The 23,160-nt window shown below is 43.8% G+C and overlaps 1 protein-coding gene across 1 annotated transcript in view; it reads right to left on the minus strand.

Moving 5' to 3' along the window:
- Positions 1-18,411, minus strand: part of RBM25 (RNA binding motif protein 25) — a 68,232-nt gene extending 49,821 nt beyond the window's left edge. Inside the window, exons 1-2 of the mRNA XM_062181822.1 lie at positions 18,229-18,411; positions 3,043-3,163 (exon numbers count right to left, since the gene is read on the minus strand). Of these exons, the coding sequence (XP_062037806.1) occupies positions 3,043-3,148 (106 nt within the window). The 5' untranslated portion in view covers positions 3,149-3,163; positions 18,229-18,411. The remainder of the gene's footprint in view (positions 1-3,042; positions 3,164-18,228) is intronic.
- Positions 18,412-23,160: the final 4,749 nt, after the last annotated feature.

Consider the following 23,160-nt stretch of genomic DNA (forward strand, 5'->3'; position numbering starts at 1 on the left):
CCAGGACTTGAACTGGCACCCATGAGATGCCAGCACTGCAGGCAATGGCTTTACCCACTACACCACAGAGCTGGCCCCCAAATTTGTTTTCTAAAGCAATATATATGACTAGAAACTGTATTCTCTAATTTGGAACTCAATTAATTGCACTGAAGAGTTCAGTTAATTATACTCATAGGCAAGATAATTATAAATAAAAACAGGTATTGTGGTTTTGGAATTCTACTATTTTATTATTTACCTCTTACACAGGATGCAAGTAATGACTGAGTTATAACTGAAATCTGCCTTAGCAACCAAGCCAAAGTATGTTTTGCTGAGCAGAAATGATGTTGTACAGTTACATATGGAATCAGAAGTTTAACAGCATTAGCACTCTGAATAATCATCCCCATTAGTATGACATCATCTAACAGTCAACCAAAAATACTGGAAATCTTGTTTTAGAGTCAGCTGACCAATTGTAAAAGATAAAGATATGCAGAAAAAGCCTTAGAAGTATATTCCACTTACATTTACAATTTGGAATACTGACACTTTTTATTTTTTGTTTAAGTCACAAAAGTATTTTAAAATTATTTTCTTGGGGTTGATATTATGTGCAGCAGATTAAGCCACTGTCTGAGACACTGACATCAATATGAGTGCCACTTCCAGGCCCAGCTGCTCCACTTCTGATCCATTTCCCCGCCAGTGCACCTCAGAAAGCAGTAGAAGATGGCCCAAGTATCTGGGCCCCTGATACCCATGTGGGAGACCTGGAAGAAGCTTCAGGCTCCTCCTGGTTTTGGCCTGGTCCCCACGCTGCCTTTTGTGGCCATTTGGGGAGTAAACCAGCAGATGGAAGCTATCTAACTATTTCAAATAAATTAATAAATCTTAGAAAGAAAATTGTATCCTACTTTTTTACTCCTCAATAAATGCATAAGTAGTTATTCTAGCTTTTAATTTATCTGAAAGGTAGACAGAGACAGAGAAACACAAGTTCAGACAGAGATTCTTTCCATCTGCTGGTTTGGGACTTGAACCTAGGCACTGTGATGTGGGGTGAGGGCACCCTAAGCAGTGTCTTAAATGCTTTATCAAATACTTACCTCAATTCTAACTTTTTAAATTATGATACTTCCCAAAATCCTTTAAATTTTAAAATGATTTTCCACAAACACTTTCACATTTATCTTGTGGCTTTTCAGACCCAGGGGTGCAACAGCCTCTAAAGTGAAGCCTAACTCAAAATTAAAGAGTAATCTCATATAAAATACAGACAGACGTGTTTGTACAACCTCTATAAAGAACATTCTATGAATTAACTCACCAAATGAGCCAACTGTAAGGTACTGCAAATGACTTTGCAACAAGGAACCTCTTTGGTAAAACATTAGAATTTCAACAGAAAATCTGATGGTTAAAAACGGGTCCCTGAGGCCGGTGCTGTGGCACAGTAGGCTAAGCCTCCAACTGACACACCAGCATCCCATATGGGCACCGGTTCATGTCCCTGCTGTTCCTCTTCCAATCCAAAACAGGTCCTGATATAAAGTTTTCTTCAAATACTTCAAATGATTTACAAGATCATTTGCTCATTTCAGACTAAATCATACAAGTGCTATGTCAAAATACTCCTAACATGCAAATTATGGGAGCTTTTAGACACAGTACTATCTTTTGGGAGGGTGGGGGAGGAAACTTGATTTTGTAGCAATGCTTTTAACCCACTAAAACAGATACCCATGTACCTAAGGAAAACTCTCTTGCCTGTAAGCCAAGAAATGTTAGCTATGTACTGCAGGATAATGGTGCTCAAATGTGGGTTCCCTATGCTTAAATGAATGACTATCTAGAATCACCTGGGAACCTCATAAAGACCCCAGGCCTCAATTACAGAGGCCCTGAATCAGATGTTTGAGGAAGGGCCTAAAACTTTTTTTAAAATTTATTTGACAGGCAAAGACAGACAGATCCCTCTCATTGGATGGTTCACTCTCCAAATGCCCACAAGGGCTGCTGTTGGGTTGAACTCAATTAGACCTCCCTATGGGTGGCATATTATTACCACTACCTCTCGGGGTCCACACAAACTGGAATGAAGAGCTGGAGCCAGAACCAAACCTAGCTGTTCTAATGTGGGACCCAGGCTTCTTAACTGCTAAACTGAACGCCCATCCCTGAATTTTAAACTTCACAGAACTTTGGAGAAATGAAGCTTCTGTATACTTAACTGGAAAGCTCTCGGATATACATAGCAAAAAAGCAAAAAAAAAAAAAAAAAAAAAAAGTGAAAGAACAGTTGTCTATCGGATGCTACTATATATCTGTGTTGAAAAAAAAGTAACTAAAAGAATATATATTATATTGGCTAACACTACATATACATAAAAATCTGAAGAAGAAATTAATAACCCTATTTTATGCCTCCTTTTTTTATTTAAAGCGATAGTAACAATAGTTACGTGGGTATGCAAGGGAAGCATTTCATTTTATGTTTTTCTGTATTTTTATTTTTGAATGCTGTAAATACATATTTTTAAATACATAAAAACTTTTGGCCGGCGCTGCGGCTCACTAGGCTAATCCTCCATCTGCAGCACCGGCACCCCAGGTTCTAGTCCTAGTTGTTCTTCTTCCAGTCCAGCTCTCTGCTGTGGCCCGGGAGGGCAGTGGAGGATGGCTCGAGTGCTTGGGCCTCTGCACCTGCATGGGAGACCAGAAGGAAGCACATGGCTCCTGGCTTCGGATCGGCTCAGCACACCGGCTGCAGCACGCCGGCCGTAGTGGCCATATGGGGGGGGTGAACCAACGGAAAAGGAAGACCTTTCTCTGTCTCTCTCTCACTCACTGTCTAACTCTGCCTGTCAAAAAAAACTTCTCAGATCCATATTAACCAGATATAAAATCTCCTGCCACAAAAAAATGAGACATTCAAGTTTCCAGATGGATTCTAACAGAGATTTTTACTACTAATATATTCGCACATTATCATTTACCTAAAGTTAAGATCACAATGACGAAAGTAGAGATTTAAAAAAAAAAAAAAAAACTTACCTGGAGGTACAGGTGGAGGAAAGCCAGGAAACTGTGGGGGTGGAATCCCTGGTGGGAGGGCTGGAATTCCCATGGGAGGGCGATTCAAATGAGGGGGGAAAGACATTCTTACTGCAGCAGTCTGAAGAAAGAAACCACAACAAATTATTTTATTTGAAAACCTTACAATTGCATGTGTCTGGTTTGTTGGCATTCATTTTTAGAGCATCTGCAAAAGGAGTTGGCAAAGACCCTCTTTTCTCTGTTATTGAGAATTTTTAAAACTTAGATCTTTTCTAAAATAAGTTCTGAAAACATACAGAATCTAAGTTCAAGATAGACTCCTACAATCATGTGGGACATAGAAAAGAAAAAAAAATTTGAGGTTCAGTTAATGTTCAAAAATTAAATTCCAAACATCAATGAATCTTTAAAACCAAACTCAGAACCAGAAGGGAATCTTAACAGTTTTTCCTTTAAAGTGCTCTGATGCATTCATTTTTTTAAACACACATCAGTACTCTGAAAACTCAAATGTCACAAAGTTGCTGGTGCAGTTGGCCAGTTCCTCAAAAACAATGTGCCAGTGAACTACAAACCTGAAAAAGAAACAAAAACTCCTAATGTCAGGTCACACAGTAACTATTCAAATAAAAAGACGAGGAACCAGTGCTATGGTACAGTGCGTTAAAGTGTGGCCTGCAGCGCCGGCATCCCATCTCCAGTTTGAGTCCTGGCTGCTCCACTTCCGATCCAGCTGCTATGGCCTGAGAAAGCAGTGGCGGACAGCCCAAGTCCTTGGGCCCCTGCACCCACATGTGGGAGACCCAGAGGAAGATCCTGGCTCCTGGCTTCAGATCAGCTCAGCTCTGACCACTGCAGTCATTTGGGGAGTGAACCAGCAGATGGAAGCTCTCTCTCTCTTTGTCTCTACCTCTCTCTGTAACTCTGTGTTTCAAATAAGTAAAATAAATCTTTTTTTTTTTTTTTAATTTATTTGACAAGTAGAGGTATAGATAGACAGAGAGAAAGGTCTTCCTTTCATTGGTTCAATCCCTAAATGGCCGCTATGGCTGGCGCTGCGCCGATCCAAAGCCAGGAGCCAGGTGCTTCCTCCTGGTCTCCCATGGGGTGCAGGGCCAAAGCACTTGGGCCATCCTCCACTGCCCTCCCGGGCCACAGCAGAGAGCTGGACTGGAAGAGGAGCAACCGGGACTAGAAGCTGGCGCCCATATGGGATGCCGGCGCCACAGGCGGAGGATTAACCAAGTGAGCCACGGCGCCGGCCCCTAAAATAAGTCTTTAAAAATAATTACAAAACGAGGAGATACAGTTTGTGACAAGAAAGAAGTTATTGGGTGCTGGCATTGTTGGCACAGCAGATTAAGCCACTGCCTGCAACACCAGAATCTTATATAGGCAGAGTCCTGGCTGCTCTGCTTCCAACTCAGCTCTCTGCTAATGTGCCTGGGAAAGCAGTGAAAAAGGACCCAAGTGCTTGGGCCCCTGCCATTCAAGTGGGAGACCCTGATGGAGTTCCAGGGCCCTGTCTTTGTCCTGACCTAGGCCTGGCTACTACAATCATTTGGGGAATGAACCAACGGGTGAAAACATCTCTCTTTCTCTCTAACTCTACTTTTCAAAGAAATAATTAAAAAAAAAAAAAATTTGAGGAATGTGTAACTGCTTAAATCTCAAAAGCTATCTCTTTTTCCCCCACAGAAACCATTCATTTAATGAGTTTAAATTTCATAAGTATGACTTTAGGAATATAATGATTCTTCCTTATAATACCTGCCTTCCCACTCCCACTCCTACCTCTCCCATTCCCAGTCCCAATCTCCATTAAGGAAAAAAACAAACAAAAACCAAACAAACAAAAAAACCTGTTCTTCAACAGTCAAGACAAGGGAATAAATGTGTTTTGAAAAGTTAAAATTTTTCTTAAAAACAAACCTGTTAGCTATTCTCCAAATTCAACAAATTACTAGTATTTGATTTTAAAAAACAGAACATACTGAACTGTTTAGTTTGTCATATTAGCACAGAAAATACTGACCTTTAAGTGAAAATAAATATTTACATTTACTCCCTTAAAAAATTTTATATTTTGTCAACATACTTAGACATCTAGAACTATTGAAAAAGTAGAGGGGCAGGCACTGTGGCACAGTGGGTAAAGCTGCAGCCTGCAATGCTGGCATCCCATATGGGCGGTGGCTCAAGGGCTGCTCCACTTCCCATCCAGCTCTCTGCTGTGGCCTGGGAAAGCAGTAGATGGCCCAAGTCCTTGGGTCTCTGCACCCACGTGGGAGACGTGGAAGAAGCTCCTGGCTCCTGACTTCGGATCGATGTAGCTCTGGCCATTGTGGCCAATTGAGGAGTGAACTGGCGGATGGAAGACCTCTCTCTCTCTCTCTCTCTGCCTCTTTCTCCCTCTGTGTAATTCTGACCTTCAAATAAACAAATAAATCTTAAAAAAAAAAAAAAAAAAAAAGGAAGAAAAACAATGTTAGAATGTCTTAGGTGGGATCCACATGCCATTAAAAAAAGGGGGGCAGCAACAGTACACAGGTTGATCCCACATGAGTTATAGTGCTAAAATCAGTGATCTGATACACAGATTATTTCTGCTGAACACTAGGAAAAATGTCACACTCTGATAAAATCTAGACTTCATATAAGGTTTTCAAAAAGGTCTGTCTCTGCTATTTTCTCTTTTGAAATTCATAATTATTTTACTCACCCTCACAAGACAGAAGATTAACAGTACAATTCTTCCAATCCCCTAAACCCAATAGCTTGGTGTACTATGTTGTCCTAAATATCTTGACAAATTACACAATTTTTTTTTACTAAAATGTAATCATGCATACTGTCTTGTACATTTCTCCCTCATTACTTCAGACACTTCTTCATAACAAATCATAAAGTTGTATTCCAGTGTGTGTAATGTGGTACTTACCATAACACAGAAATACAATATTCAATCAACATTAATGGCTGGCTCTACTTTTTAGCTCTTGTGGATAATGTAATATTCTTGGACATACAAGAGGCCTTCTACAAGTTCATGGAAAATGCTATTACAAAACAAGCAAGTCTAGATTTCAAAACTGTGTTACACTCAAATAAATTTATCTTTTAATTCCATTTTCCCACAAACTTTCTGAAGTGCCTCATACTATGCACTTCTGCAAGTAATTCTGCAATACAGATTAGTTCTATATGCATCCACACTTTCAGCTACAGATCATCCCCCAAAACAAAAGCAGAAATTTATATTCCTACCACTAACAAAGGGACATGCTATCTCCTCATATTCTCCCCCACTGTTAGAATAAATCAGCATTTAAATTCTAACAAACAGAAGATTCTTTAAAAAGGTTAAAAGAAAAAAAAACACACTCTTAAATTTACATTTCCGTGATGGCCTTTTCACCTGTTTAATGGACATCTCTGTAAAACAGAAAACATGTCCTTTCTGCTCATAACTGTTCTCCCTCAGACTCTTCATCTCACAAAGTTAGAATAATACAATAGACTATAAAAACCTAAACTTCCATTTCAGAAAACACACTACATTTAAAATATTTGGAAAGCATTACAGATCAAGGAATTACTAGGATGATTTCACACACTTGGCAAACAAGACATTGGCTTTACAATGTTAGTTAGGTACCAGCATATATTGCATAGGAAAAACACAAAATTCTAAAACCATACATGGGTTGAGTTTTAAATAATCTCTTTGTAATACTTTCTGCCCCAAGACAAAAGTAATCTATATGGAAGGACGCAGGTAGGATATATCCTTTTAAAACAGAAGGTTACTGTCCAACTTACAGAAGCTCTTGTACTATCATTACAACACTCTATCTCAACACTTTCTTAGGAGGGCAGTTGATGAAATATCCATTGAATAAATAAATTGATTAATGAACAAATGAGTAAAGTCTGAGGATCTCAATAAACAAATTAAGAAGCTATCAGGTGTCAAGTGCTATGACAGCGATGGCCAGGCACTTAACCTCACAATGGTTACAAGGTTGTGCTATGGGGCCGGCATCCCATATGGGCGCCGGCTTCTAGTCCCGGTTGCTCCTCTTCCAGTCCAGCTCTCTGCTGTGGCCCAGGGCACTGGAGGATGGCCCAAGTGCTTGGGACCCTGCATCCGCATGGGAGACCAGGAAGAAGCACCTGGCTCCTGGCTTCAGATCGGCGCAGTGCTGGCCATGACAGCCATTTAGGGATTGAACCAATGGAAGGAAGACCTTTCTCTGTCTCTCTCTCTCTCATTGTCTAACTCTACCTAAAAACAAAAACAAAAACAAAAAAGTTGTGCTACGAATTCATCTTCATAACCATCTTTTCCCTATCACTAATATAAATAAATTTAAAAGCCAAAAATAGCATTCTTTGTGCTTAAATTGTATTTTACAGCTTTAAATATAGTTTATTTGTCGAGTTAATCAGATATATGTAATTTTAGTTTATGTCCATAGTCCCATTCCATTCACTTTAAAAAAAAATTTTTTTTTTTTTTTTAATTTCAAAGAGTTACAAGTAGAGAGGCAAAGCCAGAGACAAGTCTTCCATCTGCTGGTTCACTCCCCAGATGGCCACAATGACCAGAGCTGAGCCTATCGGAAGCCATGAGCCAGGGGATTCTTCCAGGTCTCCCAGGTGGGTACAGGGACCCAGGGACTTGGGCCATCCGCTACTGCTTTCCCAGGCCACAGGAGAAAACTGGATCAGAAGTGGAGCAGCCAGGACTCGAACCAGCACCCATATGCAATACCTGCCTCATTGTGCCATAGCGCTGACCCCTCCATTCACTTCTAGTATTTTTACGAACTCTTTCCCTTTTATTTGGAGCTGCTCATAACTAGTTTACTCACAGGCTAGATTTTCAAGTTAAAGGTAAAAACACCAGATAAGAGCTAATTTTTAAAATTTTCCTTTAAGATAATGGCCCTACCTATGGAAATTAAGAGAGCAAACATTTCTGGTAATCTTTGGTAAGTATTAATGTTCACTCTAAATATCCTAAATTGAGAATATCAACTACTTATTTCAATATAGTTTTACATATTTTGTCATGTGAAAATGATCTGAGAATAAACTTTTACAACTATGAGCTGTTTCCTACACATGATAAAATAAGTAATAGCAATCATAAATTATATAGGCTTTGAAAACTGATGGGTTCTTTGTAGTGACTGAAAAAAAAGTAAGCAGGGAGCAGATGTTTTGACATAGCAGATCAAGTCACTGCCTGTCAACACCAGCATCCCTTAGGGGCACCTGTTCCAGTCCTGGCTGCTCCACTTCTGATTCAGCTCCCTGCAAATGGCCTGAGGAAGGAGCTCAAGATGGCCCAAGTGCTCCAAGTGCACCAATGTGGGAGACCTGGAAGAAGCTTCTGGCTCCTGGTTTTGGCCCCACCCAGTCTGGGCTGTTATATCCATTTGCAGAGTCGACCAGAAGATTGGAAGTAATCTTCCTCTCTCTGCCTTTCAAATAAATAAATAAAGTCTTAAAAAAAAAAAGGCAAGGAAGATAACTAGGGAGAGGTCTATTTTAAATTGGATGATCAGGTCTCAACTGATCTGGCCAGAGATTTGAAAGAGGCTAAGGCAGGAAGCCCTATTCATAACTAGAGGAAGAGCTTTCCAAGCAAGGGAAATGGCAGATACCAAGAGCCTGAGGTACATGGTGTGTCTGAGGAAGAATAGCCAGATCAACAGTGTGGCTGGCAGAGAGGAAATGAGGAAAATCAGTGATAAGTACTGAGTAATACTTGAGGGTAGGGGAGCAGCATTCAGAGTACAGGGCTTTGTGACACTTACTTTTACTCTGAGAAGGAAAACATCAGAAAGTGTTCTGCACTTACATTTTAACAGTATTGCTGGCCACTGTGCTAAAAAATTGGAAGAGAACAGGATTAGAGAGACTATGTAATAACCCAGACAAGAGATAGTAACACAGAATAGGTGGTCCTGTGATATAGATTCTCGATGAATTTTTAAGGTAGCCAACAGGATCTGCTGAAGGACTGTACATAGGATTCAAGAAAAAAAGATGCATATCTATTTTATCAGCACTCAAAATGCTAAAATAGATTTCTAAAGGTATTACAGGTATTTAACTTTTTGAAAGTTTAGCCATTTCCACTTGATAAGCAGGAAACTGTATGATCCAAAATAACAAACACAAGCAACTATGATGGAAGTTTCCTAGTGTCGTGGTGATCACATACATATATGCACCTGTCAAAATTTACATTTTAGTAATGTAAATTACTGTAAATTTTATCACAATAAATTTGAAAACTTTTTGTCCACTACTCAACATAAACATGTACTCCGCTTTTATTCATTTTTTTCTCTTTGTTCTTTCAAACCACTTATTCTGCACTTTTAGAAATATGATAGGTATGGGGCCAGTGCTGTGATGTAGCAAGTTAAACTACCATCTGCAGCACGAGCATCCCATTTGGGAACTGGTTTGAGTTCTAGCTGCTCCACTTCCGATCCAGCTCCCTGCTAATGTGTCTGGTAAGGCCGTCGGAATTGGACCCCTGTACCCATGTGAGAGACCCAAAGAAGCTCCTGGCTCCCAGCTTCAGATCGGCCTAGCTCCGGCCACTGCAGCCACTGGGGGACTGAACCAGCAGATGGAAGATCTCTCTCTCTCTCTCTCCCTCCCTCTGTAACTCTGCCTTTCAAATAAAGAAATAATTCTTAAAAAAAAAAAAAAGGAAATACGGCCGGCGCCGCGGCTCAATAGGCTAATCCTCCGCCTTGCGGCGCCGGCACACCGGGTTCTAGTCCCAGTCGGGGCACCGATCCTGTCCCGGTTGCCCCTCTTCCAGGCCAGCTCTCTGCTGTGGCCAGGGAGTGCAGTGGAGGATGGCCCAAGTCTTTGGGCCCTGCACCCCATGGGAGACCAGGAGAAGTACCTGGCTCCTGCCATCGGATCAGCGCGGTGCGCTGGCCGCAGCTCGCCTACTGCGGCGGCCACTGGAGGGTGAACCAACGGCAAAAAGGAAGGCCTTTCTCTCTGTCTCTCTCTCACTGTCCACTCTGCCTGTCAAAAAAAAAAAAAAAAAAAAAAAGGAAATACCACGCTGGCGCTGTGGAACAGCGGGTTAAAGCCCTGGCCTGAAGCACCAGCATCCCATATGGGTGCCAGTTCTAGTCCCGGCTGCTTCTCTTCTCATCCAGCTCTCTGCTACGGCCTGGGAAAGCAGTAGAAGATGGCTCAAGTCCTTGGGTCCCTGCACCCACACCCACATGACAGACCCGGGAGAAGCTCCTGGCTTCAGATTGTCGCAGCTCCGGCCATTGCAGCCAACTGGGAAGTGAACCAGCGGTTGGAAGACCTCTCTCTGCTTCTCTTTCTTTCTCTGTGTAACTTTGACTTTCAAATAAATAAATTTAAAAAAAAAAAAAAATGCCCATATTGCGGGGCCAGCACTGTAGCACAGCAGGTTAATGCCCTGGCCTGCAGTGCAGGCATCCCATTTGTGTGCAGGTTTGAGTCTGGCTGCTCCATTTCTGATCCAGCTCCCTGCTGATGTCCTGGAAAAGTAGTGGAAGATGGCCCAAGTGCAAGGGTTCCTGCACCCAAATGGGAGACTTGGAAGAAGCTCCTGGCTTAGGATCAGCCTACCTCCAGCCATTGCGGCCATCTGGGGAGTGAATCAGCTGGCGGAAGACCTCCTTCTCTTGGTCTCTCCCTCTACATGTAATTCTGCCTCTCAAATAGATAAATCTTAAAAAAAAAAAAAAAAAGTGTTCTATGCACAAAGAGTATTTAATGTTTTATCAACAAGAAAAAATTATTTTATATCAGAGCTTTTCAGAGGCATGAAAATTCTCAAATATTTTGAATCTCCAAAAACAAAGCTGATCTTTTTCTGAGATTTCCACTTTGCTATTTTATCATTTTCAATTGTCAAAAAGCAATATTACATATAGAGAAAATTAGCAGTTGCCAGGAACTGAATAGAATACAATTTTTACAAATGGGCAGCAGGGATCCTTTTGGGGTAACGGTTGCAAAAGTTGGTATATTTACTAAAAATCATTCAATTATACTTCTACAACAAGTGAATTTTATATGTTAATTATACCTTCATAAAACTGCTTTTAAAAAACCAAAGGGGCAGGCACTTGGCATGGCAGTTAAGACACCACTTGGGACCTAAAGTGCTTAGTTTAAATCCCAGCTCCTCCACTTTTTTAAAGATTTATTTTATTTATCTGAAATACAAGAGTTACAGAGAGAGGTAGAGAGAGAGAGAGAGAGGTCTTCCATCCTCTGGTTCACTCCCCAAATGGCTGCAACAGCCAGAGCTGAGCAATCCGACGTCAGGAGCTTCTTCTGGGTCTCCCATATGGGTGCAGGGACTGAGGACTTGGGCCATCCTCTGCTACTTTCCCAGGTGCATTAGCAGAGAGCTGGATCGGAAGTGGAGCAGCAGGGACATATGGGATGCCGGCACTTTGAGCCGGAGCTTTAACCCACTGCGCCACAGCACTGGCCTCGCTCCTCCACTTCTAATCCAAGTTTCTTGCTAATGTGCACCTGGGAGACAGATGATAGTTCAATTACTTGGGTACCTGCCACGGGAGACCCACTAAGAGCTCTTGGATTTTGGCTTCAGCCTGGCCCAGACGTGGTTATCAACAGCATTTAGGGAGTGAACTGGCAGGTAGATGACCTCTCTCTTCATTTCAAATGAAGTGAAAATAAATGAATAAAAATTTTAAATTTGGGAAAACTGGTAAAATCTAAGAGTTCTCTGTAAGAGGGTTAAGATGCCACCTGTGACACTAGCATCCCGTATCAGGGTACTAGTTTAATTCCTGGTAACTGGGAATTGCAATAAATCAATAAAGTGTCTGGGAAAGCAACAGTAAATGGCCCAAGTGCTTGGGTCCTTGCCAACCACATGGGAAACCCGGATAGAGTTCCAAGCTCCTAGCTTTGGCCTGGCCCAGCCCTGACTGCCGCAGCCATTTGGGATGTGAACCAGCAAATGGAAGATCTCTATGCCCTTCAAATAAGTAAAATAAATTTTTTAAAGATTTTACTTATTTGAGAGGTAGAGTTATAGAGAGAGAGAGGGAGAGACAGAGAGAAAGATATTCCATCTACTGGTTCAGTCCCTAAATGGCCACAACAGTTGGAGCTGGGCAAATCTGAAGCCAAGAGCTTCTTCTGGGTCTCCCACTTGGGATAAGGGGCCCAAGCACTTGCATTGTCTTCCACTGCTTTCCCAGGCCATTAGCAGAGAGCTGGATCAGAAGTGAAGCAGCCAGGACAGGAATCAGTGCCCATATGGAATGCCTGCGCTTTGGGTGGTGAATTAGCCTACTATGCTACAGCACCAGCCCGAGTAATTTTTTTTTTTTTTTAATTTTAGATTTTTATTTATTTACTTGAAAGTCAGAGTTATACAGAGAAGAGAGGCAGAGAGAAAGAGAGAGAGGTCTTCCATCCGATGGTTCACTCCCCAGTTGGCCACAAAGGCTAGAGCTGTGCTGGTCCAAAGCCAGGAGCCAAGAGCCTTCTCCGGGTCTCCCATATGGGTGCAGGGACCTAAGTGCTTGGGTCATCTTCTACTGCTTTACCAGGCCACAGCAGAGAGCTGGATCGGAAGTGGAGCAGCTGGGACTCAAACTGGAGCCCATATGGGATGCTGGCACTGCAGGCGGCAGCTTTACCCGCTATGCCACAGCACCTGCCCCAAAATAATTCTTAAGAAAACAAAAATCTGGGAGCTGGCACTGTGGCTTAACAGGTAAAGCTACTACCTGTGACACCAGCAACCCATATGGGCACTGGTTTGAGTTCAGGCTGCTCCACTTCTGGTCCATCTCCATGTAAATGCGCCTGGGAAAGCAGCAAAGGATGGCCCAAAATGCTTGGGCCCCTGCAACCATGTGGGAGACCAGGCTTTGGCCTGGCCCAGCTCAGAACACTGTAGCCGTCTGGGGAGTGAACCAGGGGATTGGAAGATTCATTCCTTCTCTCTATCTATCTATCCCTCCCTCCCTCCCTCCCTCCCTCCCTCTCTAACTCTGCCTTTCAAATAAACAAACCTTTTTTAAAAAAAGATTCATAGATTAGATAACATTGTATCAACATTAATTTCTTTTTTTTTTTTTTTTTGACAGGCAGAGTGGACAGTGAGAGAGACAGAGAGAAAGGTCTTCCTTTTGCCGTTGGTTCACCCTCCAATGGCCGCCACGGCTGGCGCGCTGTGGCCGGCGCACCGCGCTGATCTGATGGCAGGAGCCAGGTGCTTATCCTGGTCTCCCATGAGGTGCAGGGCCCAAGGACTTGGGCCATCCTCCACTGCACTCCCTGGCTACAGCAGAGAGCTGGCCTGGAAGAGGGGCAACCGGGACAGGATCGGTGCCCCGACCGGGACTAGAACCCGGTGTGCCAGCGCCGCAAGGCGGAGGATTAGCCTATTGAGCCGCGGCGCCGGCCTAATTTCTTTTTTTTTTCTTTTCTTTTCTTTTTTTTTTTTTTTATTGACAGGTAGAGTGCATAGTGAGAGAGAGAGACAGAGAGAAAGGTCTTCCTTTGCCGTTGGTTCACCCTCCAATGGCCGCTGCGGCCGGCTCATCGCGCTGATCCGAAGCCAGGAGCCAGGTGCCTCTCCTGGTCTCCCTTGCGGGTGCAGGGCCCAGGGACCTGGGCCATCCTCCACTGCCTTCCCGGGCCATAGCAGAGAGCTGGCCTGGAAGAGGGGCAACCGGGATAGAATCCGGTGCCCCAACCGGGACCAGAACCCGGTGTGCCAGCACTGCAAGGCGGAGGATTAGCCTGTTAAGCCACAGCGCCGGCCAACATTAATTTCCTTATTTTGATTTTATTGCTGTTAAAATATCCTAGTGCTGGGGCCGGCGCTGTGGTGTAGCAGGTAAGGCTACCACCTGCAGTGCCGGCATCAGATATGGGCGCTGGTTCGAGTCCTGGCTGCTCCACTTCTGATCCAGCTCTCTGCTGCGGCCTGGGAAAGCAGTAGAAGATGGCCCAACTCCGTGGGCCCCTGTACCCAGCACTCGGGTGGGAGACCTGGAGGAAGCTCCTGGCTCCTGGCTTCAGATTGGCAAAGCTCCAGCTGTTGAAGCCATCTGGGGAGTGAACCAACGGAAGGAAGACCTCTCTGTCTCTCCTCTCTCTGTGTAACTCTGCCTTTCAAATAAATAAATCTATTAAAAAAATTTAAATATCCTAGTGCTAAAAACATTCCATTGGTTAACAGATGGCATGTCTGCAACTTACTGGCAAAACATTTCAGAAGAAAACCATACAAAACATGAGGATGAAGGAAATTGGTAAAATGTTAATATTTAGGGAATCTGGGTAAAAGTGACAGCTCTTTGTACTATTCTCGCAACTTTCCCATAAATTTTAATTTATGCCAAAATGCAAGGTTTAAAAAACATCATCAGGGCTGGCATTGTGACACAGTGCATTTGATGCTGTTATCATAGAACTATTTTGAGTCCCTTCTGCTCCACTTTGAATTCAACTCCCTGCAAATGCACCTAAGAAAGCAGGGGACGATGGACCTCAGGCTTAGACCCCTGCCACCCACATTCGAGACTAGGAAGGAGTTCCAGGCTCCTTGCCATTTGGGGAGTGAACCAGAGGATGGAAAATCTCTTTATCTGTCTCTCCCTCTGCCTTTCAAATAAAAATTTTTTTTAAAAAAGCACTAGCAATAATTCTCAGTAAAAATATTATGGTCTTCCTTTTTCTGCAAATTTCAAAAAAAAAAAATTTAACAGTAGAAAACCTGTTCATGATGCTTTAAAACGGAACCCAAATTCTCTTAATAAACAGCATTGGCAGTGCTTTGAGATTTGAGAAACACAACACGGGGCATAACAGGTAAAGCCACAGACTGCAACACCATCATCCCATATGGGTGCCAGTTCAAATTTCAGCTGCTCCACTTCTGCTCCAGCTCCCTGCTAATGTGCCTGAGAAAGTAGGCCAGGATAGCCCAGGTGCTTGGACCCCTGCATCCACATGGGAGACCAGGATGAAGCTCCAGACTCCTGGCTTCCATTTGCAGCCATCTGGGGAGTGAACCAGGAGATGGAAGTACTCTAACTCTGCCTTTCAAATAAAAAATACACAGCATGGTTTCTCAAGATTTTTTTTTTTTTTTTTTTTTTTGGACAGGCAGAGTGGACAGTGAAGAGAAAGAGAGACAGAGAGAAAGGTCTTCCTTTGCCGTTGGTTCACCCTCCAATGGCTGCTGCACTGCGGCCAGCGCACCGCGCTGATCCAAAGCCAGGAGCCAGGTGCTTCTCCTGGTCTCCTATGGGCTGCAGGGCCCAAGCACTTGGGCCATCCTCCACTGCACTCCCGGGCCACAGCAGAGAGCTGGCCTGGAAGAGGGGCGACTAGGACAGAATCCGGCGCCCTGACCGGGACTAGAACCCGGGGTGCTGGCGCCGCAGGCAGAGGATTAGCCTATTGAGGCACGGCGCCGGCCTCAAGATTTTAAGATTATTTTTGGGCCAGCACTGTGGCATAGGTTAAGCCTCCGCCTGCAATGCCAGCATCCCATACGGAGGCTGGTTCCTGGTCCCGGCTGCTCCTCTTCCCATCTAGCTCTGTTAATTGACTGGGAAAGCACAAGATAGCCCAAGTGCTTGGGCCCCGGCATGCACATGGGAGACTGAAGAAGCTCCTGGCTCCGGATCTGCCCAGCTCCAGCTGTTCCAGCCATCTGGGGAGTGAACCATAGGATAGAAGACCTCTCTTTCTGTCTTCCTGTAATTCTGTCTCTCAAATAAATAGATTTTTAATTATTTTTTGATAATTACTTTTGCTTCCAAGCCTATAAAATAATGTATTTTTCTTCAAGTTACCTGTAAATAAGAAACACAAATTCCTAATCTGTGGTCAAAAATCTAACATAACTTGAAAATCCCAAATTCCTGACAGGCAGGAAGTAGTTATCCCATGTTAACATGGACTAATTTCATTTTTAAAAAAAAAAAAATATTCATGGGGCTGGCATTGTGGTGACATGGATTAAACCACTGGTTCAAGTCTTGGCTGCTCCACTTCCCATCTAGCTCCCCGCTAACTTCCTGAGAAAAGCAGCACAGGATCACCCAAGTACTTTGGCCCCTGCCACTCATGTGGGAGACCTAGATGAAGCCCAAGGCTCCTGGCTTCTGCCTGGCCCAGCCCTGACCATTGTGGTCATCTGGGGAGTGAACCAGCTGGTACAAGATCGATCTCCTTCCCCTCCTCTCTGTAACTCTTTCACATAAATAAATCTTTAAAAAATACATATACATATACATAAAAAATACATATACATATACATACATATATATATACACACACACAGCCTCATTACAATGGAATAAAAAGATAGCAAATCAAAAAAAAAAAAAAAAAAACCTCAGCAACACTGTTAATACACCGTGCCGACATAAAACACCGGGACAATAAAAACATTTTCTTCCTAAATTCTCTTGGTACCATACGCTGCAAAAGAAACAGGAAAAAAAAAAAAAATCAAACCTCACTTTTGCAACCAAAAAAAGGGGAAATGTGGTAACCCCAAGATGATGATTTGATAAAGAAAAAAGATCAGCCTTTAATTTGTCTACAAAAGGGTCTTCATCATATAATTTCATTTAATCTCTCAGATCGCCTGGTGTACATTTATTATTCTCTTTTAACCAAAGAAGTTAACATGTCCAGTGAGTGCGGACAGTAAGGTTCCACTATCCTAGATTAACAGTTCAGCAGCTGTTTTCACTGCACCTCAGTGCCTTTCTAGTAGTAACACATCAATGAGAAATAAAAGGAACTTTCTAATGATTAATCGACTTTATCTATAAAAGTCCCTTCAGTGTATACTGAAAGGAATGTTAAAGAATCTGGATTTGACTCCTGCTTTTCACTGAAAATTCTTCAACAACAAATATGAAGTAACACAGACTACAGGCTACCTTATTTGCACATGCCACTAAGGCTTTTACATGTCTTTAAGTAACGCCCAACTTCAATTCCTGAGATGGATACTGCTGTGATCCTCATTTTACAGAAGGAAACCAAAGCTTTATGCAAAATGCAATGAATCTTTTTTTTTACATGTATAGAACCATTATTTCAATGGTGTATGAAGTTAAATGAATTAAAACAGTATATTACCTATTTGAATTGTATCGAGCTGCCAAGCAAATGCCCTTACAGGCCTCTGAATGGTTTTGAAAACAACCCTAAGAAAATTAAAGCTCCAAAAAGACAATGGAAAGATCGTTTCCACACTACTACCGACTACCCAGCAACGGCAGACGGCGTTCCACGCCAGCAGGGGACTGGAGCGAGAGAGGCCCAATCTCTTCCCTCCTTTTGGTCTGTCCCACTCTGCCCAGAACCAAAGTGACATTTGCGTGGCCACAGAAGCCCGCGTTACATAACTTCAAAATAATCTTCACACTCCTAGATCCATTTCGAAATACGTGTTCAAAAAGCGCTACTGCAAATCGAAAGACGGAGGAAAAGAAGTGGAGGTCGGGTTCCTGCATCGTCCAACGCGGAAAGGGGACAGGCAAGACGGCAACCTGCTACCTGCGAGCCGGGAGGGGGCCGAGGCGGTGGGCAGGAGCTAAACCCGCGGAGGGGTGGGGCCCGGCTCCCCAGACCAGAGGAAGGGACAGAATCCGTTGGCGGGTGGCTAAAAAGGGTGGGTGCAGGCCGGCTTCCAAGGCAGAAGCTGGGGCCAGCCGATGTGTCCCGGGCCGGGAAAATCTGCCGCGGGCTGGCTAAGAAGGCGGCCTCCGGGAAGGGCTCCCCAGAGGCAGACCGGTCGTTGCGTGGCTGGCGTGGAGCCCAGGGAGGGGGGCCGAGGCGATCCACGCCAAGGCGGAACGTGGAAGCGAAAGGAAAGCCGGCCACAATGCAAGGAGGGAAAACTCGGCCAGCCGGTCCGGCCTCCGCGGGATCCCTCCGGGGCCCGAGGTTCCCGAAGCCTCAGGAAACCCAAGAAATCCGAGCCTCGTGCCCGTCCCCTCCCCCACCTGACCCCCCCTCACCCCTACTCCACCCCGGCCCTTTCGCAGCCACCCCGGCTTTCCCTCCTCCCCCAAGTGAGGTACCCGGTCTCCCGGTTTCCACACGCGTTCGGAGGCGTGAACTCACCCGCCGCTGAGAAAACGGTACTGTTCTCGCAGCCTTCTAGGCTCCAGGTTATGAGTGGACTCCACCGGTTCGAGAAATCTGGACGCCGCTCGTCAGGAAGACTGGTTCCCAAAAGCCTACTCGCACAGGCCGCAAACACAGCCGCGCTGCGCGGGGAGCTCCTGGAGGTCTTCCTCTTGCCCGGCGTGCAGTGCGGCCGGAGGCGTGGTGAGGAGGACCATAGAGAAGGGCGGAGCTAGAGGGTACTCGTGTTGGCTCGGACTCACCAGGCCGAGACGGAATCACCATAGAGAAGCAGCGCCTCGTGGGGCCTAGAAAGGCTCCAGCTGCGAATGACGACCCACTCTGCCATTTTTGATTGGAGCTGATTGAATCTTATGACTACGCGACGCCATCTTGAGGTCAAGGTTCTGGCTGGGTACGGCGCGAGCGTTGTTAGCGGATTTCTCCCTTTTTCAGGGATTAGAATTTTACCCTGAGGTTCAGTGAGGTTCTATAGACGGATAGCGGGGTCCGACCTAAAACCCCAGGAGAAACCCCAAGTGCTCATTTTTCCCATTAAAAACAACTACTTTGATACCAAGAAATAACTGGCAACCGCTGAAATGGTTTTTTAAAAAGTGAAAACAAGCACACTCTTGAAGCTTAGATGCGATAATAGGGCCGAAGAGGTAGCTGGGCAGATGTTTGCAATACTTAAAAAGGCCTGTAAGAGTATTTAACACAGCTTTCCTTCTGTGATGCGAACTTACCAGGAAGTACTGAGCTTGCAAAGGTAATGGAAGTTAATGGAAAATGGTCATGAGTGATTATTCACTTCTTGGATTTTATACACAGTCACTATTAGCAGTGCTTGTTTCCCAGCTGCTCGCTTCTCCAAAGGCTCACGTATCCACTCTAAAATCATTGCCTGCCTGAGTGCCTGGTATTTATAGAGGAAAAGGGGAAAGAGGCCCTTTCCTTTCAGGGAACAACTACGGGCCACATGGAATGAATGACAAACCCTGATCTCCATACATAAAATCCAAACATTATTACACATTCTGTCTGCTTGTCTTAATTTTACTCTATAGCACTTACCTTCTGTACCATGTTTCTTATTTATTCCTGTTTATTTTGTATCTCTTCCCCCTCCCCACAATAAACGTGAGGAGTGCATGAATGGTCTGTTTTATCCACTGCTGGCACCTCAGTACCTAGATTCTAGAGCAACGCTCCATACAAACTTGGTGCTCAATATATTAGTTGAGTGAAAGAAATAATTACCATATAGTGAGGAGTGACAGAATACAATGCAGTAGAAGCATTAATGGGAAAGTTTATATCTAACTTTACTACTGTCTGTAAAATTTGCTTTCATATGTATTTCCTTATCATTAAATAAGGTTAACAGTATCCACTCCCAAAGGCTATGGCAAATATTAAATTATTGTGTGTGAAAGTACTTTGTTCAGCAAAGTGCTAATCAGCTGCTATTCACATTTTGTAAGTGAAGTTTGTACTTTTTAAAAAATTTTTATCACAAGCATAACCACGTAAAACCTTTATGGTTATGCTGTCTCACTTTGTATTGTTGGAAACAATGTGCATAATTTCATGGATTTCTTGTGCAATCAAATAAAACCTTACAGACAAGTCATAGATAACAACTTGCCAGCTTTCCCATATTCCACATATTTTAGTTTACCCAGCATTCTTTCCCCTAGGCTTTAGTAAGGATCCTCCAAATTCCTTAAAAGAAAATGTCCTTCCACTACTCTAGATCCATGTAGCTGGCATGGGAAGTCTCAACTCTAGCCAGACGCCCTAGCACACGGTCTAGCTAGAGCTCTTACCTAATCAAAGCCTGGTAATTTAATTTTCATAATGGACCAGGCAGTATTTTAAAGTATTTTGCAAATATCAACTACTTTAGTCCTTTAAACAACCACCCATAGCAGGCACTGTTGTGACACAGATGGAGAAATTAAGGCTTGGAGAAGATAACTTGCCAAAAGTTATACAAATAGTCAGTGAGCCTCCACAGTTTCCTGGGTTCATGTTCTCAGCCATTACACTGTCCTTGACCCTTCAGGAAGAATGCTGGAAAGAAAGGATGAGACTATATCTTTCACTTCACTTGAACTCAGGAGGATTTCAGGTTGGAATTTCTGGGGATAAGTATGGACCCTTTGATCAATTTTTTTTTTTTTTTAAGATTTATTTACTTGAAAGGTAGTTATGAGAGGGGAAACCGAGAGAGAGAGAGATCTTTCATCTGCTGGTTCCCGCCCCCACAGGGCCACAACAGCCAAGGGTAGGCCAGACCAAAGCCAAGAGTTTCATCTAGGACTCTCATGTGGGTACAGAGGCCCAAGTACTTGGACCATCTTCCCCTGCTTTCTCGGGCACATTAGCAGGGAGCTGGATTGGAAATGGAGCAGTGGAGACTCAAACCAGCGCCTGTATAGGATGCTGGTGTTGCAGGCAGCAGCACAACCTACTTCACCACACACCCATCCCTGAACAGAATCTAAAGATGGCTGCCAGGTGGCAGCCTCCTGACTGAAGGAAAGACGTGGCGTGGACTACTGTATCGCAACCTAAATGAGCATGATGTTAAATCCAATTCTGAAGATTAAGCCACATTCTAGAGCTCTGGGCTTAACTTACATGGTAGTAAAGAAGATGAGACCATTAGAAAAATAAAAATCCCAAGATTTCCCAACACATGAACCAAAAACAGAAAGAGGCAAATGTAAATGCGCATGAAAAGCATCCTCTAGAATGTTCTCAAATGTGTGCAATAAATTTCAAGAATTGCATGAAAAAATATTTTTTTAAAAAAAGATTTACTTGTTTATTTGAAATGCAGAATTAAATACATTGGGAAACACAGATGTTCCATTCACTGGTTCACACCCAAAATGCCCACAACAACCATGGTTGGGCTGTGCCAAGCCAGCAGCTTAGAATTGTTTTCAGGTCTCCAATGTGGGTGGCAGAGACCCAGGCATTCTGGCCATCTTCTGCTGCTTTCCTGGACATATTAACAGAGAGCTGGATCTTTTTTTTTTTTTTTTTTTTTTTTTTTTTTTTTTTTTTTTGACAGGCAGAGTGGACAGTGAGAGAGAGAGAGAGACAGAGAGAAAGGTCTTCCTTTTGCCGTTGGTTCACTTCCCAAATGGCCGCTGCAGCAGGCGCACCGCACTTATCCGAAGTGCAGGAGCCAGGTGCTTATTCTGGTTTCCCATGGGGTGCAGGGCCCATCCTCCACTGCACTCCCGGGCCACAGCAGAGAGCTGAACAGGAAGAGGAGCAACTGGGACAGAATCCGGTGCCCCGACCAGGACAAGAACCAGGTGTGCCAGCACCACAGGCGGAGGATTAGCCTATTGAGCCGTGGCGCTGGCCAGAAAGTTGGATCTTAAGTAGAGTAGCCAGGACTCAAACTGGCACCCATACGGAATACCAGCATCACAGGCGGCTCAACCCACTACAGCACAATGCCAGCCCTGTAAACAAAAAAACAAACAAACAAAAAATTCTTAACTAAAAGCCTCAACCTCAAGATTCAGAGGGGAAGAAAGAAAAATGTTCCAGAAAACATAAATTGAAGAATGGAAAGGCAATCTGATAGTTAACAGTTCTTAAATGAAAACAAGTAGAAAGAGCTTACTCAGTGTTTCAGAGTCAGTGGTAGCTCTGAACTCTTTGTTCAAAAGAAAAAAAAAGGGTGGGGGGAGCCTGCGTTGTGCTGTAGTAGGTTAACCTCCGCCTACGGTGCTGACATCCCATATGGGCGCTGGTCCTGGCTGCTCCTCTTCCAATCCAGCTCTCTGCTACGGCCTGGGAAAGCAGTGGAAGATGGCCCACGCGGGAGAGCTCCTGGCTCCTGGCTTTGGATCAGCACAGCTCCAGTTGTTGCAGCCATCTGGGGAGTGAACCAGTGGATGGGAGACCTCTCTTTCTCTCTCTCTCTCTCTCTCTCCCCCTCTTTCTGTCTGTAATTCCGCCTCCCAAATAAATAAATAAACCTTAAAAAAATGATCTTGAGAAGAGAATCAATCATGCTGTGAAGGAGCAAAATATTGAGAAGATTGAGGAACTCAAAGAGCAGCCATCTACACCAGAGCTTGGTGTGAAAATGGCGGAAACAGCTGTCTACCACCACTTTGCAAATGTCTATAGGGAGGCTAAAAGCTCACAGACTGCCTGGAATGGAGAAACTTGTGTGGGGATTTGAAGCACAGGAGATGGGAGACCTAAAGCAAGTGGGCAATTGCCTGGCACAGTACCTTCCAGACGCTTGCACGCTCACATGTTGCATTTGCTGGAAAGATTTCTGCTGTGTTACGGATGTCAGGAAGCTGATAGAAGTAGAAACAAAGCATACATTTCAGCAGTTGGGTATCAATTCTTCTCAGTATTTCTCTAAGGATCTCATCCTATTAAAGTGAAGTTTTCTGTTGTTGGTATAAGAAATATTAGCCCACTAATAGGAGAAAAGGATTTTGTTTATTTTTATAGACTTACATTATAAAATCAAATGTTTTTCACTCCTTTGATAGAGAAGAGCCTGTGAGCTCCTTGTACGTTCATTTGTTCTTTTGTTTTGAATTTATTTTAGAGGCAGAGGGAGACAGATTGAAAGAGCTCCATCCTCTGGTTCACTCCCCAAATGCCCACACTGGACCCAGGCTAGTCTCTCACTTGGGTGGAGGAAACCCAATTGCTTGAGCAATCACTACTACTTCCCAGGGTCTGCATTGGCTGGAAGCTGGACTCAGGAGCTGGAGCTGGGAACTGAACCCAGAAACTCTGATGTGGGATAAAGGTGTCTTACTTGGCATCTTAACCACTAGGCTAATCACCTGCCTTGCCTGTATATATATATATATATATATATATATATATATATATATTATATATACATATACATATATATATGCC

The sequence above is a fragment of the Lepus europaeus genome, chromosome 22 (genome assembly GCF_033115175.1).
Source record: "Lepus europaeus isolate LE1 chromosome 22, mLepTim1.pri, whole genome shotgun sequence".
Lineage (NCBI taxonomy): Eukaryota > Metazoa > Chordata > Mammalia > Lagomorpha > Leporidae > Lepus > Lepus europaeus.